The 14,806-nt window shown below is 46.3% G+C and overlaps 1 protein-coding gene across 1 annotated transcript in view; it reads left to right on the top strand.

Annotated features, from left to right (window-relative positions):
• Positions 1-7,244, top strand: part of Vwa3b (von Willebrand factor A domain containing 3B) — a 178,888-nt gene extending 171,644 nt beyond the window's left edge. The window contains 4 exon segments of the mRNA XM_051152785.1: positions 3,485-3,507; positions 6,163-6,333; positions 6,538-6,773; positions 7,193-7,244. Of these exon segments, the coding sequence (XP_051008742.1) occupies positions 3,485-3,507; positions 6,163-6,333; positions 6,538-6,619 (276 nt within the window). The 3' untranslated portion in view covers positions 6,620-6,773; positions 7,193-7,244.
• Positions 7,245-14,806: the final 7,562 nt, after the last annotated feature.

Below are 14,806 nucleotides of genomic sequence, written 5' to 3'. Positions count from 1 at the left end.
TTGCCAGAACACTATTCCTCAGCCACCTGGGAAATCCCAAGGCTGGACTCAAGCATCTCCACCACCATGAACACCCTGGTCCAGGCCAGCCTCTCCCGTGTACTTGCATCTGCATGCATCTCTTTTAGGTTTTCATGATAGAAATTTCCCCTTATGCTAGAACGTGCCTCTGTCCACTTTCTGGTGCCATCACAAAATACCTAAAAACTTTTCAAAGAAAAGTCCTCAATGACCAAATTGTCTCCTACTGGGTCTTACCTTTTAAAGGACCCATCATCACCTCTCCACCCGGGTGCATCAAAGACCAACCCTACAGCAGATGAACCTTTGGAGAAAAAAATTTTTTTTAATTCTAGTCTATGATAAAGGAATATGAATACAAGTTTAGGTGTTGACTCTTTTCACTGAACTCAAAATTATCATCAATCATTCATTTCTTTAATTAAAGTTCATTCCTTTCGGTATGAAGACAAACCTTTGTTTTCTACATTCCCTGGGCCTTATTTAAATTTCTTAGCAGCTAATGATCTACTCTTGCCTCTAGCATGTCCCACGGGAGATATGTTCACTGACTCTCTAATTTCCCCCCTTCTCACTGTTTTCCTCGGAGCAGCAAGCAGTGTTTAATTGTCCTGTTCAGGGGCCATCTTTAACCTGCTAATTCTAGGACCTCACTCATCTCTGCTTCTATAACCAGGGCTGAATACAAGGCTGAAGTGAAGCTATTTTCTAGCCTCTGCTTTCTTTCAGGTCTTCCACTGGTACCCAACTCTCACTTCCTTAATGCATGTGGCATCTCCTTTTGGATGTCTGTGGTGAGTCTGAGGGCCGTTATATCTCACAGGTCATTACTGAAAGCCTTGATTTTTGTATTCATGTATCATTAAGGAAATGTGTCACAGGCTGTGACTCCAACAGGACAATAGGTTCAGGTATTGACTCATCTATGTCTATCAGTTCGGGAGTGATCAGACAGGGCCCCTCACCTCCAGACACCTGGGTGGACCTGCGTGCACAATGTCTTGGTGTTCATCATCTCAGGCTCTTCCTTCTCGGGGCCTTCAGCTGTGGTTACCAGTACTTCCTGCAGATAGAGCCTCTCCTGGTCCTCCGTGGAGGGTTTTACACAGTGAAAGGTGGGAAGGAAGCTATCCAGAGGATGCTAAGACCAAAACCAACCAGAGTTCATGCAATTTTCTATTTTCATCCCATGCTTGACAGCTAAGTGACTCTTTGAGACTTTAGCAAGATTGGCTTACAAAATATGTCATCGTAGCCTGTAACCCCAGCACTCAGGAGACAGAGGCAGGTGGATCTCTGAGTTCGAGGCCAGCCTGGTCTACAAAACTAGTCCAGGACAGCCAAGACTACACAGAGAAACCCTGTCACCAAAAAAAAAAAAAAACAACCCAGCATCCTGCTAGAAAAAGTCTAGATCTCAGAGGGCAGCGCTGTCATCAGTTTGTTTGCCACCGAAAACATGTGACACGGGTACCAGCTGCTTGTTTTCCCTTGTGTCACTCCCTGAGCGGGTCCGCTAAGGGAACAGGAGGACTTCTCTTCCTTCCGCCTCTGTGTCCTATGATGCTCTACATACCTTTTCTGAGTGAAAATGATCTCTGTCCAGTGTAGAGCATTCATTTCAAGAAGACAGAGGTAATTTCTCTCATGATCTCAGAAACTCTAAGAAGCAAATAGAACAGGAGGAACTCCCCTCCCATCCCCCACCCGCAGTTCAGCACCCTCTGTCCTCACCCAGGCAGAGACATCCCTGGCCACCTTTCTTGGGGTCCTGTTCTTTCCTGTCAGCTCTCTAGGGCTTCTCATTGCTGAAGGGAAAGGCACCTGGTGGGTTTGATGCTCTGGTTTCTGGTTTTCTCTCTTGTGGGAAATCACCTTAACCAGGTGTCTGGGGCGTCTGGCAGGCCTGAGCAGAATTCACACACCTGGTGCCCTGGAGCTTGCTGCAAATCCTTCCAGTAGAGCTGGGGTCTACCCTGCACATCTGTCAGCAAGGCCCGGGCAAGTCAGCCCTCTAGAAAAATGTTCTCTTGAGAGGATTTGTGATTTTGTAATTATAATAACTAATAGTGACAATAGTCCAGATGTGATTTCGGGAAAGCCAGGACTGATCATTTTCTTTGGGCTCCAGAAAACCCCATTTGATGGGAAAAGACATCTTGCTCTGGCTTCTTGCTTGGCACTGCATGGGCTTTGGGGACACTGTTGTGTGTGAGACTGTCAAAAGGAAGACTTTCCTGGGACTTGGCGTTGGCTTGTTTGAGTCTGTGGTCAGCCTCCCGTTGTGTCTCTTCTGAGCAGCTTTATGACTTCCAGGCATTGGGGCATGTGTTTCTGTGGAAGTGAGGATCCCCGAGTGATTTAACCTCCTTCCTGGGCAGTGCAGAACAGCCCTCCACTGCTCTCTCATCAGCAGTGGAATTAGCTTGTTGACTGAAACCTGGAGACTCCGGCAGCTTCTGGCATTGCATGAACACATCACTTTTCTCTCTAGCGTGGTCTCTCCTGCAGCGTTCCCCTAGCAGGGAGCTGGGCCCTTCAAGTCAGCAAGTCTGTCCATTTCATTAGCACCCTTCAGCCCTGCAGTCCGATAAGAGCCCATTTCTCTCCTGGAGCCAAGCCTTGAAAACCAAGGACCTCAGTAATAACCTCTGCCAATGCATATCCTTTGAGGCCCATGAGGACAAAGCCATTACCTATTTTCAAGATGAATGCTATGGTGTCCTCAAAGTCGCAGAGACTCTCAGACCAACGCTTTCAGTCTCCTGCTCTTCTGCCCCTCAATTGTCAATTTGGAGGTCTTCTCATCTTTTTTCCTGTTCCAAAGCAAAAGAGACACATGGGAGAGTGTAGAAAAAAAGGACACTGGGAGCCTTTTTTTTTTTTGACAAAGTTTGATCAACTGAATAGGTGGATTTTGACCCAAGGGGAAAAAAAAGTAGCATGGTTTCTCAGCACTTTCTCCCTAGAAGTGAGACCAGAACCTTCTACTGAGCCAGGTAAGACTGGGTACCTGGCTCCTCGTTCTAGTCCACTGTACCCACATTTTGATTCTGTTTATCATATTGCTGGTTGGGCATCCCCAATCCCAGACCCCAAATTCCGACAGGCTTAGAAACGGGAAGCTTTTGTTTAGAACAAAGGTGGTGCCACGAGCAGAAAGCATCACGCCTGACCCAGGAGTTAAGCTGTAGTCACAGTACAGAGACACCAAAGATAGAGTGCACATCAGCGTACGCAAGGCACATAAAGAAAGGTGTGTGGGAAACACAGCTGAGCTTCCTGTTTAGACTCAAGTGCTGTCTCCAAGGTATCTCATTACATATATTCAAGAAGTCCAAAAACTGGAACATTTCTTCTGGTCCAAAATATTTCAGATAAGAGGAACTTAGCCCTGTACTCAATCAAATTATAACCTGAAACAATTAACACACCATCTAATTTAATGCTGCTTTAGTGTGAGGTTGAACAAAATCAAGCCTTTGAGTGGGTCATGTCCAGTCACAGTTATGTCTTATGTCTATGGGGGCATGGCAGCCCTTCCTGTGTCCAGAGTGGTGTGTCCAAGAAGCAGAGGGAGGAGGAGGAGGAGGAGGAGAGGGAGGGAGGGGCAGGCAGAGGGGGAGGGGAGGAGGAGGAAGAAGACGGGGAGGAGGAGGAGGAAGAGGACAAGGAGTAGGAGGGAGAGGAGGAAGAGGAAGAGGCAGATGAGAACAGAGATAAAAGCTTGTAATCAGCCCTATGTGGGGAGAGCATCCTTGTAGCCCAAGGCAAGCCAGTCTCCAGTTGGATCTTCTGGCCATCTTGGCAGCTCACGCATGTGCTGCACTTATGTTCATGCAGGCAACATACTCATAAGATAAAAACAAATACGTCTTTAAAAGAAAACAGCTTCCGCCTGATAAAACCTTCTTTTTGTTCTAACCATGACAACTTGTCTTGCTCCAAAACGAATGCACAGTTAATATTACTCATAAGTTAAAGGCAACTGAAAACCCTTTTAAATCACAGTCTAACATGTCAACAATAATTACTGTATTTCATTGTGTATTCTCTTTTGGTTTTGTTTTGTTTTGTTTTGGGTTTGGTTTATCGAGACAGGGTCTCTCTGTGTTAGCTTTGGCTGTCCTGGACTCACTTTTGTAGACCAGGCTGGTCTTGAACTCACAGCGATCTGCCTGCCTCTGCCTCCTGAGCGCTGGGCTTAAAGGCGTGCGCCACCACGCCCAGTTTGTTGTGTATTCTTATAGAGTTTTCTCATCTGCTGTGTTGATTCATATTGTCCTTCGAAGCCAAAAGCTTTATTGTTTTTCTTTACCATGTATAACAGTTGCAAAACATTTTTTAAATGTGGGAAACATGAATATGGAGGGAGGGTTCAGTGGTTAAGAGCACTAGCTATTCCTTCAGAGGACCCAGGCTCCATTCTTAACACCCACATGGTGGCTCAAGCTGTCCATATCTTTAGGCCCAGAATATCCTATCCCCTCCTGTAGCCTCCACAGTCACCAGGCACACAGGTGGTGTGCAGACATACATGCAGGCAAAACACCCATACACATGATAGATAGATAAATAGATAGATAGATAGATAGATAGATAGATTTTAATATAAAAAGTGGGAAACATATCAATTCTACTGAAACCCATTCCCCAGAGGCAACTGTTTCTAATTTACTTCAAGATGTCTACCCTTCCTTGCTTATTCAAGCCCTAATAGCAAAAATGAAAATATATGTATTCTCCTTTGTAACATTTCCCCAGTTACTAATGTATTAGTTGTGTTTTACCTTAACAGTGACACCTGTTGTTTCATTGTTGCCTGCCTAAAATTGCATTAGTAGGTGGCCTGTAACTCATTCATGTAAAAGTTATGCACATATTGTTTCTTGCCCCCCTGCCCCACCCTAGCCGGGAGATGGGTCCCTCTGCTTACTCCCTGAGTGCTTTCAGTACCTCTGGGAAACTCTTTGCTACTCTTTCCTTTTGCTCACATCCCTAAGAAGCTGTATGCTATAAAACCTGAAAGCAACGCTAATGGATGGTCAGCAGAGAAAAACAAAACAGAGCAGACTTAGCTTTGAGGGAGGCAGCAGAGTAGGGACATTGGGAGTGATGTGGGTACGAGTTTATAAAGCAGGTGGCCCCAGTATTACCTTGGGTGTGGCCTCCATATTTCTCTAGGCAACTGTCTTCCCAGAGACGTGACATCTACACAAGCTCAGACCTCACATATGGTAGTTTGTATGGGTGAGGGGGGACAGGAAAGATTTTTTTTTTATTCCACTACTCCTTAGGCTGATTTTTTTTTTACCCTCTCTTGGGAATTCCCTTTCTGAGTCTTGTGCCAGTCTTTGAAAATAATCACACGTGATAAAATCTTAATCCGTCACAGAGCATTTTGAACGGTGGAATTTTCTATCTGAAAATAACCAAACGCCTTTTTTCCATCTGACATCATCCCGAAGAATTAGCAGCAGTAATGATCTGAAGTTAATTAGGGTAAAAACAAAATAAAAAAGGATTCTGAGTGGAGGTTAGGGTCGTCAAGATGACTGGTGCTGAAATGTGAAACAAGAGGGGCATTTAAACTCGGGTATTTAGTGCTCTTAACACAGCCTGAAGTCCCTGAAAAAGAGAAATTTGCCAAATCAGGGGGCCATGGTAAGTGGAATAGAATAAAGTCACAAAATTCTCAAGATGCCTTCTCTGAAAAAAAAGCCAACACTCCTTGATAAATAAGCTCTGTCTGGTGCATTTTTTAAAATAAGTCTCAATTTATGACAATCTTAGGCATAGGATGCTTTTTTAATGAAATGTAATCAAAGGACACATTGCTGTTGGCATTTGGGAAAGAGTTTCTGACGATGCATCTTGAACCACATATCTGAGAAACCTGGGGCTATGGAAGCTTTTGTCTGTATTTTAAACCTCCGATTTGGGGACAGGTGGAGCAGTGCCAGAGCCAACCTGATGCAATGGGTTGGTGAGCGTGGAAGCGTGCTCTTGGGGTACCTGAGCTGGTACGAAACATAGAGACCCATGCAAGAGATGACTTGGAGGTCTCTGCAGACACCTTGCAATTGTCAAGTCCAGGCTGTGCCTACAATAAATCTCAATCTGTCCCCTGTTCCTCTCCAGGAAAGAAGTAGAAACAAGTCATTCTTCCCCGGTCTGGACGGTGATTGAAGAAGATGCTGGGGATTTGAAACAGCGACAAGAGAGCCTTAAAAAAAAGAAAAAGAAGCCCACCAAGAGGTCGCCTCTCCGGGAGATGTCCTCAGAATCCGACGGCTCTTCCCGTGGCACCAGGTCCCCAGAGTGTACCCCCAGCACCTTCCCTGAATCTGGGGTGGGGGATTGGGAGGCACCCTGAACCTAGAGGACACTTTGAAACCGCTTTCAAGAATAGTGTATGTAAGATGTTCCCCAGTTTCCAAGCCAGTGTAGATCCCAGCACAACAAAAGCACCACCCCACCCCCCCCCCCCAGTCATGCTGACATCCACTTTCCCAGAGAAGGCTCTCAGATCGTGGCCTAGGACGCCGCCAACCTCGCCTCCGCTGGGACACCAGCACCAGGAGCAGCCCTGTCCTGACAGATTCCAGCCACCCACAGCACAAGGGCCTGAGGACCAGGCGCTGAGGACCCCTAAGGCACCCCCGTGGCAGCTAATTCTAAGCAAGCCACCATCCTTCAGGGCCGCTTAGATCCTAGCCTCTGGACGCTGTGGAGCAAGCCTCTCTGCTGAGGTAAGGCTTGACTTCATTCCATCCACTGCCATCTCTGTGGGTGAGAGCCAGCTCCTCTCCTCCCCTAACCCGGCTCTTACCAGTTGAGCTTAGCGATTTTTCTGGCCAGTCTTTGTCCTACTTGTTCCCTCCCTCCCCCCGCCCCCTCTCTTTCTCTCTCATTCGCTTTGCATACACTAGCCTGACAGGCCACTGTTGGAATGTTCAAGGTGCTTTGAGGGGTCCATGTAATCAAGTTCCACACCCATGATCTCATTTAAAATTGGTTCTTTCTTGTGAATTAAGGATTTTGTCACACAATGTGAAGTCTGAAATTAAGACCTGGTTGGTAGCTTGTCTGAGACCTTTAAGACAACATCTTCTATGTTACTGTTTTCTGAGCATTTTATTGAGTCCTTCCTAATTGATTTTGTCTGTAGTCTGTTGTAGGTACCTCTGAGTGCAGAGCCTGAATAAACCCTTACACTGCAAAAAAAAAAAAAAAATTGTTCTGGGTGCTCATTTGCTGTCTCCTTCTCCTCTTCATCTCTCCCTCCTCCTATTTATTTATTTATTTATTTATTTATTTATTTATTTATTGTACAAGGTTTCTCTGTATATCCCTGGCTGTCCTAGAACCAGGATGGCATTAAACTCAGAGATCTCCCTGCCTCTGCCTCCCAAGAAGCACTGGGCTTAAAGGCATGTGCCACCACTGCCCAACTTGCTACTCTTCTTCAAACACAGTTTAGTACCATCATATCAAAGTATTCTGTGCTGCTCACTAATTTCAAAGCTAAACGAGCTCTCTCAGAGTCTCCCTTTTCTAGCTAGTAAGAGTCCTTGTGCTGTTTTTTTTTTTTTTAAAGCACAAGTTATTAATAAGAAACTTTGGAGACCTTTGGAAAATGGAAAGGACAGGAAGAGTTCTGATACTCAAAAAGTGCACAGGCTAATTAAACATGGTGTTCACATCTCTGAACGTTAGCACTGAAGAAATGAGAGGAGACATCCACTCCTAAAATCATGGGAGTATGAGAACCGCCAGCTTAGCCTTATGAGGAAAGAGCTGGAGAGTGAAAGTGGCAGGCACAACAGAGGAGCATGTGGGTGGCAGGAGGCCTGCTGCACCTCCCCGCCCAGGACCTGAAGCAACCTTCCTCTCCAGTCCTGAGAGGAAAGTTTGAATGGGGCACTGAAGGACCTTGCGTGCGCGCCCCCCCCCCCCCCCCCCCCGGCCATTCAAACTTTCCTCTCAGGAAACACTTACTTCCCGAGGCACAGTGTGTCTCCTCCCTGGGCACTATCCTGCTTGCAGACTCGTGTGTGTGTGTGTGTGTGTGTGTGTGTGTGTGTGTGTGTGTGTTTCTAGACACTTCTGGGAAGGTCTCCATGTTTTCTGCTCACTCCTATCTTAACTTGGAAGCCCCAGCAAGCTGGGATTTTATCAGTCCTCGTGTTACCAGGGCCATCCCCCGAATCTGGCTCAAGTGTAGAACTAGAAACCTTTGCTTTTGCTGCAGGGGCCAGGTGCCTCGTGCCCCTTGCGTGGGTTTTTCATTCTATACTAAAGGCCTATTTATCACTCATTGTCAATAGCCTAGCACCACCTGGGGGAAAAACCGTCAACTGAGAAGTTGTCTTTATCCGGTTGATCTGTGGACATGTTTGTCGATTTATGTGGCAGACTCCAGGCCACTGTGGGAGGCACCATTCCCCAGGCTCGTGGCCATAGCAGATGTAAGGAAGCAAAGCAGGAGCCTGTGGGTGAGCAAGCAGCAGGCAGTGGTCCTCCATGGCTCATGCCTCCAGGTCAAGGATGGAGTGAAACCCTGGTGTGTAAGCCAAACACCACGCCACACCCCCAACGACTTTATCACAGCAACAGATAGGGAAGAAAAGTAACTACAGTAACGATGAATAACAACTCACCACCTTATTACCATTTTTGGTCATTCTGGTCCATATTAAAATGGATCCCCACTGTAAGTTCAAACTCTGGGTCACACAGTTGCAGGAAGTTAGGGTATGTCGCTGTAGGCAAAAGTTAATGGTCCTGTTTGTGAGCATTCCAGAATAAACCAGAAAGGAGTGAGGCCACATGAAGACCAGAACGTAAGCTTGGTTTGCTGCTGTTTTAACTCTCTTCATTGAAAATATTTCTGAATTAAACAATTGTCTCTATTGGCAACCTTCAGTGAAAATGTTGATAATTATACTGGACTCTTTTTAAAGATTTATTTTATGTGTACGGGCATTTTGTTTGTGTGTGTGTGTGTCTGTGTACCATGTGCATGTCTGATACCCATGGAGGCTGGATCCCCCGGACTTGGAGTTACACATGTCGTGAGCCACCATATAGGTGCTCAGAACTGAGCCTGAGTCCTCAACAAAAGCAGCCTGCACTCTCAAACACTGAACCATCTCTTCGGGCACTAGAACTCTTGATTCTCACAGCCAGTGAGAGGCCTCAGCCAGTCTCCAAAGTGAGAGGCTCTTTTTTCCTCTCACTGTCGTCATAATTGCCCTTGTCTTCCTGTCCTGCTTCAGCTTTGTTTCAAAAGTAGCTTCGCCACAGGGGGGACTTGCAGGGGGTCTTTGTAGGACTGCTGCAGCGATGCTCTAAGCCTCTCTGCCTGGGAGCTTTGTGAGGCCTAGCAAACTTATTCATAGTCTCTGAAGCCTTTGTACATGTTTCCGTCCTTCCAGAATACATGCAAGGGATTCCCCACTGCTGGGAATCTCTGTATGTCTAACTCCCTTCCTGTAGAGGAATCTAGAAACCATCGGAGGCGATGATTACAGTTAGCTCCCGCATGCACAGACAGGTTCGATGTCTGTGGATCGAACCAGCCTCAGTTGGAAAAAAATGCAGGAAAAATGCATCTGTGCTAGCATGTACAGAGTTTGTTCTTGTCGTTTTCCCCCTAAAGAATACAGTATAACACCTGTTTACATAGTATTCGCATTGCAGTAAGAATCGTGCCACCTAGAAACTTTAAATCTTCCTACAGGAGGATGGACACAGTATCCTATGAAAATATCTCATCATGTCTTATAAGGGATTTACGCATCTGCAAAGTTTTGTGTCCACAAGGGTCCTGGAACTACCATGCCGAGGGACCACCTACAGTGGAGGTTTGAAGCTTTATTGTGTCTCTAAATGGCCCTATGGACGATACATACATGCAAATCCCCTTCCCAAAGACACACGATCGATGATTCTGAGGTCCGACCTGCCTTTCACATTATCTACCATTTCCTCTGCCCTATGTGAGTTCTCATTTACCGGTTACTGGGGAAACCGAGTTTCCCTTTTGGAGTTTTTGGTGTGTTTTGGTTGTTAAAGAGTGCTGGAGGGACCAGGAGAGCTCCTTAAGGTCTTAGCAAGCCCTTCTTGGACAACCAGGACCTGAGCAGGTGATGGGAGGGGAGATCCACTCTCCTGCTAGGTTTCTGCCTCTCAAGCCTGAGCCCCTGGCCCTCCCTACCAAGTGCCAAGAGAGTTCAAAGGCCTCCAAGACTGGGCCTATTTGGTTTCTCAGCTCGCTTCAGGTGGTCTAGTTCTGTGCCTGCTTTTTAACATACAGAAGGTATAATGCAGACTCACTGGCTCACCATCTTGTGACATCACTTTCAGAGAACTCAGGCTACCAATAGGGCACATCTGCCTGGAAAGAGTGAAATTTCGTTACCAAAGGTGAATACTAACTGAACCTGTCACTTCACCCTGAGCTAGTCAGCCGCCTCCTGGGATCCCCTTTATTTGTCTTTTCAATGGATAGGTGTGAGGAGTGGAATGACTTGTGGGAAGAAATCTGATGCAGTCAGCAATCTCTAGAGAACTTTCTAGATCCACCTCCTGTGCTCCCCGCCCCCTGCCCCTTCCACACACAACTAAAGCACGTGGTACTAGTAATCCAGGGTCCAGATAACACACAGGTAGTGACAACACAGGGGAAAGGAAGGAGTGGAGATACCCTTGACCCCATGGGTAAACAGAAGCAACCATGGTGCTGGGGTTAGGGGAACAAGGAGGGAGGAGAGATTTAAAAAAGGAGGAGTCGAGGAAGGATAGACTGTGGGGGCGTGAGAGGGATGGAAAGAGCCAGAAGTAATAAATTCTCACCTCTTGGTGGGAAATCAGAGCTCAAATAGAGATGAGAATTTCTGAAGCGGCACTTGACAGAGCGCTCAGTGGGACTGTAAATCACCCGGTGAGGAAATGTACTCTCCGTTACCTCACGTCAGGTCAAATGTGTGCTCTATGACCACTGGCAGGTAAGTGGGACGCGGCTGCAAGATTTAAATGTCGCCTAGATCTTGTGAATGATACACTGCACGAGGCATTCCCGAGGACCTTAATGGTGTCCCATAGAAACCTCCCCTCCTTTGCACAGCCCTGTCACCACTCTCGAGGCGGTGGGACGTCGGATAATGGAGCAGATAGATAAGGCGGATGAAAGTCTCACGCGGCAGCCAGCTTTAGTCAGAGCATCAGACAATTTATACTCTGTGTGTTAAGAAGCGTCTCATGAGTGATGTGTACAATCACAAAGGCAAGCCACACGTGGGGCAGACAAGCTGCATGGGGCAAAACCAAATTTTTCCATAGCGGCATATAAACAAACCACTGCCAGCTGTAATGAATAATCTGGAGTAAATCACTCCTATTCCATACACCTGGGAGGGGGCACGAACGCACAGGCCAGTTCTGTGGTTTAGAAGAAACTGGAGGTCACTGGGCATCTGGCTTGTGCGTCTGACCACCTTCAAGGCTGGCGGACCCAGAGACTGGGTGGCTGATGTTCAAGGCACTTTGATGTGCGTTACCACCCTTATCCGCAGGATGGGAAAGGACTCCTCCTCGCTCCATTTGCATCCGCGAGCTGGGTAACCGAGCAGGGATGCAGTGAGCACCTTCTGTCTTTGTGAAGCTTAGGGACTCCTTAGGGCAACAGAAGGGACAGGAACTCCATTACAGAGGCAGATGGAGAACAAGTGCTGCAGAGAAAAGTGTAGCACGGCGTGGGGTGGGCGTGGGGAGAGGAGGGTGGAATATCCCAGTGGGACAGGAAGTGGTTTGACAAGCAACAGGATGAATAGAGGAAGGACTAGGTTGCACCTGGCTGCTGGTTGAGTCATAATGATGCTTATAAGAGGGCAGAGGTTAAAGCGAGCAGGTGCCGGCTGGGAAGCTATTGTAATGGTCGGGGCCAGATAGCAGGATGATGGAGCGAACAGCGTAAGTGGAGGAGCTGAGAAGTCCAAACTTAGTATGAAGATTGACAGGTGAGGTATGTTCCAGAAATAGCTGTGGTTTATGAAAGAAATGGGGGAGACTTAGAATTTAAGGTTGAGCTCCTTGAAGGACGGCGTTGTTCCAACATGAAGGCCTTTAGAAATGAGATTTAAATCAGAGGAAGAAGCCATGACTCTTACAGAGTGCCAGCGCTCCTAGGGACTGAGTAGTGGAGAAAAGGCTGAGGCTGGCCTCGGGAGGGATTCGTGGGCACTGAAGATAGCCTGTCTTCACCCCACCGCCCCCTCAATGATTTAAAAACACAAATAATGCAGGGGCTAGCAAGAGGGCTTGGTGGGTAAGAGCCCTGGCCGCTCTTCCAGAGGAATAGGGTTCAGTCCCCAGCACTCACATGAGGGCTTACAACCATCTGTAACTCCAGTCCCCGGAGACCCAGCATCTTCTCCCGTAGGTACCAGGCACGAGTGCAGTGCACTCACTTTAAATCTAAAAAGACTTCTGATATGATTTTAGCAAAGCGTAACTTGTAGCCAATTAAATGTGTCAATATCAACTGTTCACCTTGGCCATGCACCTGTACTGTCACAGCACACTATACCAGATATGGAATGTTGCCGTCTCTCTAGACAGTCGTCTCCTGCCCCATCACTAAAGACCGCCTTACTGACTACCCAGATGCCATGGTTAATGTTGTCAACTTGACACGATTTCGGATCACCTGGAAAGAAAGTTTCAATGAAGGAGTGTCTAAGTTGGTCTGTGAACACGTCTGGGAGGAATTTCGGTTGTGTTAACTGAGGTGGGGAGACCCAGCCTAACTATGGGTGGCGCCACTTCCTGAGCTGGGATCTTAAATTGTGTGAGCAAGTGTTTCTCACTGTAGACACGTGTGTGTTCATTTCTCTGCTCTTGGCTGTAAGCAGTGTGACCAGCAGCTTCAAGCTCCAGCCTTGACTTCCCTGAGATAGCACACTTGTAACCTGCAGTGCTAAAGCTCCACATTGCTTCTGAGACCTGGAGCTGTCAATTCTGTTGACATTAGTCATTCTAGGGGGGGGTTGTGTACTAGTTCTAAGGGGTGTGTGTTAGTTCTACGGGTGTGTTCTAGTTCTAGGGGTGTGTACTAGTTCTAGGGGTGTGTACTAGTAGCTCACTTTAATGTCAGTTTGTATTTCAACCTTCTTATTAGAATCTTTACTAATGACATTGAGTATTTTTCATGGGTAGATTTCCCATCCCCTTGCATCCTCCTTGACAGGATGTCTGTTCAAGTGTTATCTCTGCTTGTTAACGGAGTTGCCTTTTTGTTATTGACATGTGGAATCTTTATGCACATGAAAAATGAATCCTTTGTCAAACGTGTGTGAATATCTTATCTGTGACTGGAGCATATCTATGCATTTCTTTTTGCAAAGTCCTTTTAGATCACTTAAGACTTTCAGAAAATTTGCAAAACCAGTCCAAAGAATTTCCATGTTGCTTTTCCTCATAACCCATGGATGTTAATATTTCGCCATATCCACCCCTGTTTTTCCACATTGTCTCTCTGTTTCTGTCTCTCATGTATACTCCATGTAATTTTGCTTGTTTTTTGAGATAGGTTCTTGCTATGTGGCCTCTTCTGGTTTTGAACTTGTGGCAATCTGCCTTCCTCAGCCTTCCATGCTCTAAGATTACAGATGTATAACACCATTCACAGCTCACTATTTTTCCCAAACCCTTTGACACTAAATGATGAAGATTATATTCTTTTAGATGTACTAATTCAATGAGAATTTTTAAAAAGCAAAGACATTCTTACTTAGCCATAGTATGTGATCAAAAATAGTGCTGACACTAACAGGGTTTTATAATCAGTAGGGCCTTGTTCTAAACTCACCAGTTGCCTGGCAATGACCTTTATAGCAAAAGAAGAAATTGCAACACTTGGGGGTCTGCACCAAGATTAGTCTCCTTTGATCTGGAGGATTTCTTCAGTCACTTGTTCATTTACCATCTTTGATAGAACGATATAGTGTCCATGCTACGTATTTCATAGGCTGTCCTCTGCATTACCAGCTGGTATCCTTTGGCAGGGAGAGATTGTTTTTTTAATTTGATAAAGTATAGTTCATTGTTCTGGTGCAGTAATCTTTTTGTGTCCTATAGAAATTTTACTTACTCTAAAGCCAGGGAAATATTCTGGGATGTTTGTTTGTTTATGCATTTAAATATTTTTTGGTTTCATTTGGTTGGTTGGTTTGGTTTGGTTGGTTGGTTGGTTTGGTTTGGTTTCATTTGGCTTTGTTTTTCAAGACAAGGTCTCTCTGTGCGCAACTTTGGCTGTCTTGGAGCTCACTCTGTAAACCAGGCTGGCCTCCAACTCACAGAAATCCACCTGCCTCTGCCTCTCGAGTGCTGGGTAAAATGCATGCACCACCACCACCTGGCTAAAGTCTTGTTTTTATAATGGAGGACGATGCTCCAAAATATATCTAGGCCATCATGGCGGAAAAGCCACTGCAGCTGGGCGTGGAGCAGCCGGTCACATGGGCTCAACATGTCTGCAGTCACAAGAGGAAAGCAATGAACACACACACTTCAGGGCCCAGCTCTTTCCCCACTCTTCCAAAACTGCAGCATTTTATTTTCATTTTAGTTTATCTTTATTACTTTTTCAATGTAGGAGCTAGAGAGATGGCTCAGTGGTTATGAGCCCTGGCTGCTCTTTCAGAGGTCCCAGGTTCAATTCCCAGCAACCACATGGCAGCTCACTACTGTGACTCCAGCTACAGGGGATCTGACACCCTCA

Source organism: Acomys russatus, chromosome 11 (assembly GCF_903995435.1).
Source record: "Acomys russatus chromosome 11, mAcoRus1.1, whole genome shotgun sequence".
Taxonomy (NCBI): Eukaryota; Metazoa; Chordata; class Mammalia; order Rodentia; family Muridae; genus Acomys; species Acomys russatus.
Note: the sequence above shows the minus strand (reverse complement) of the source record. Positions and strands in the feature narration are given on the sequence as shown.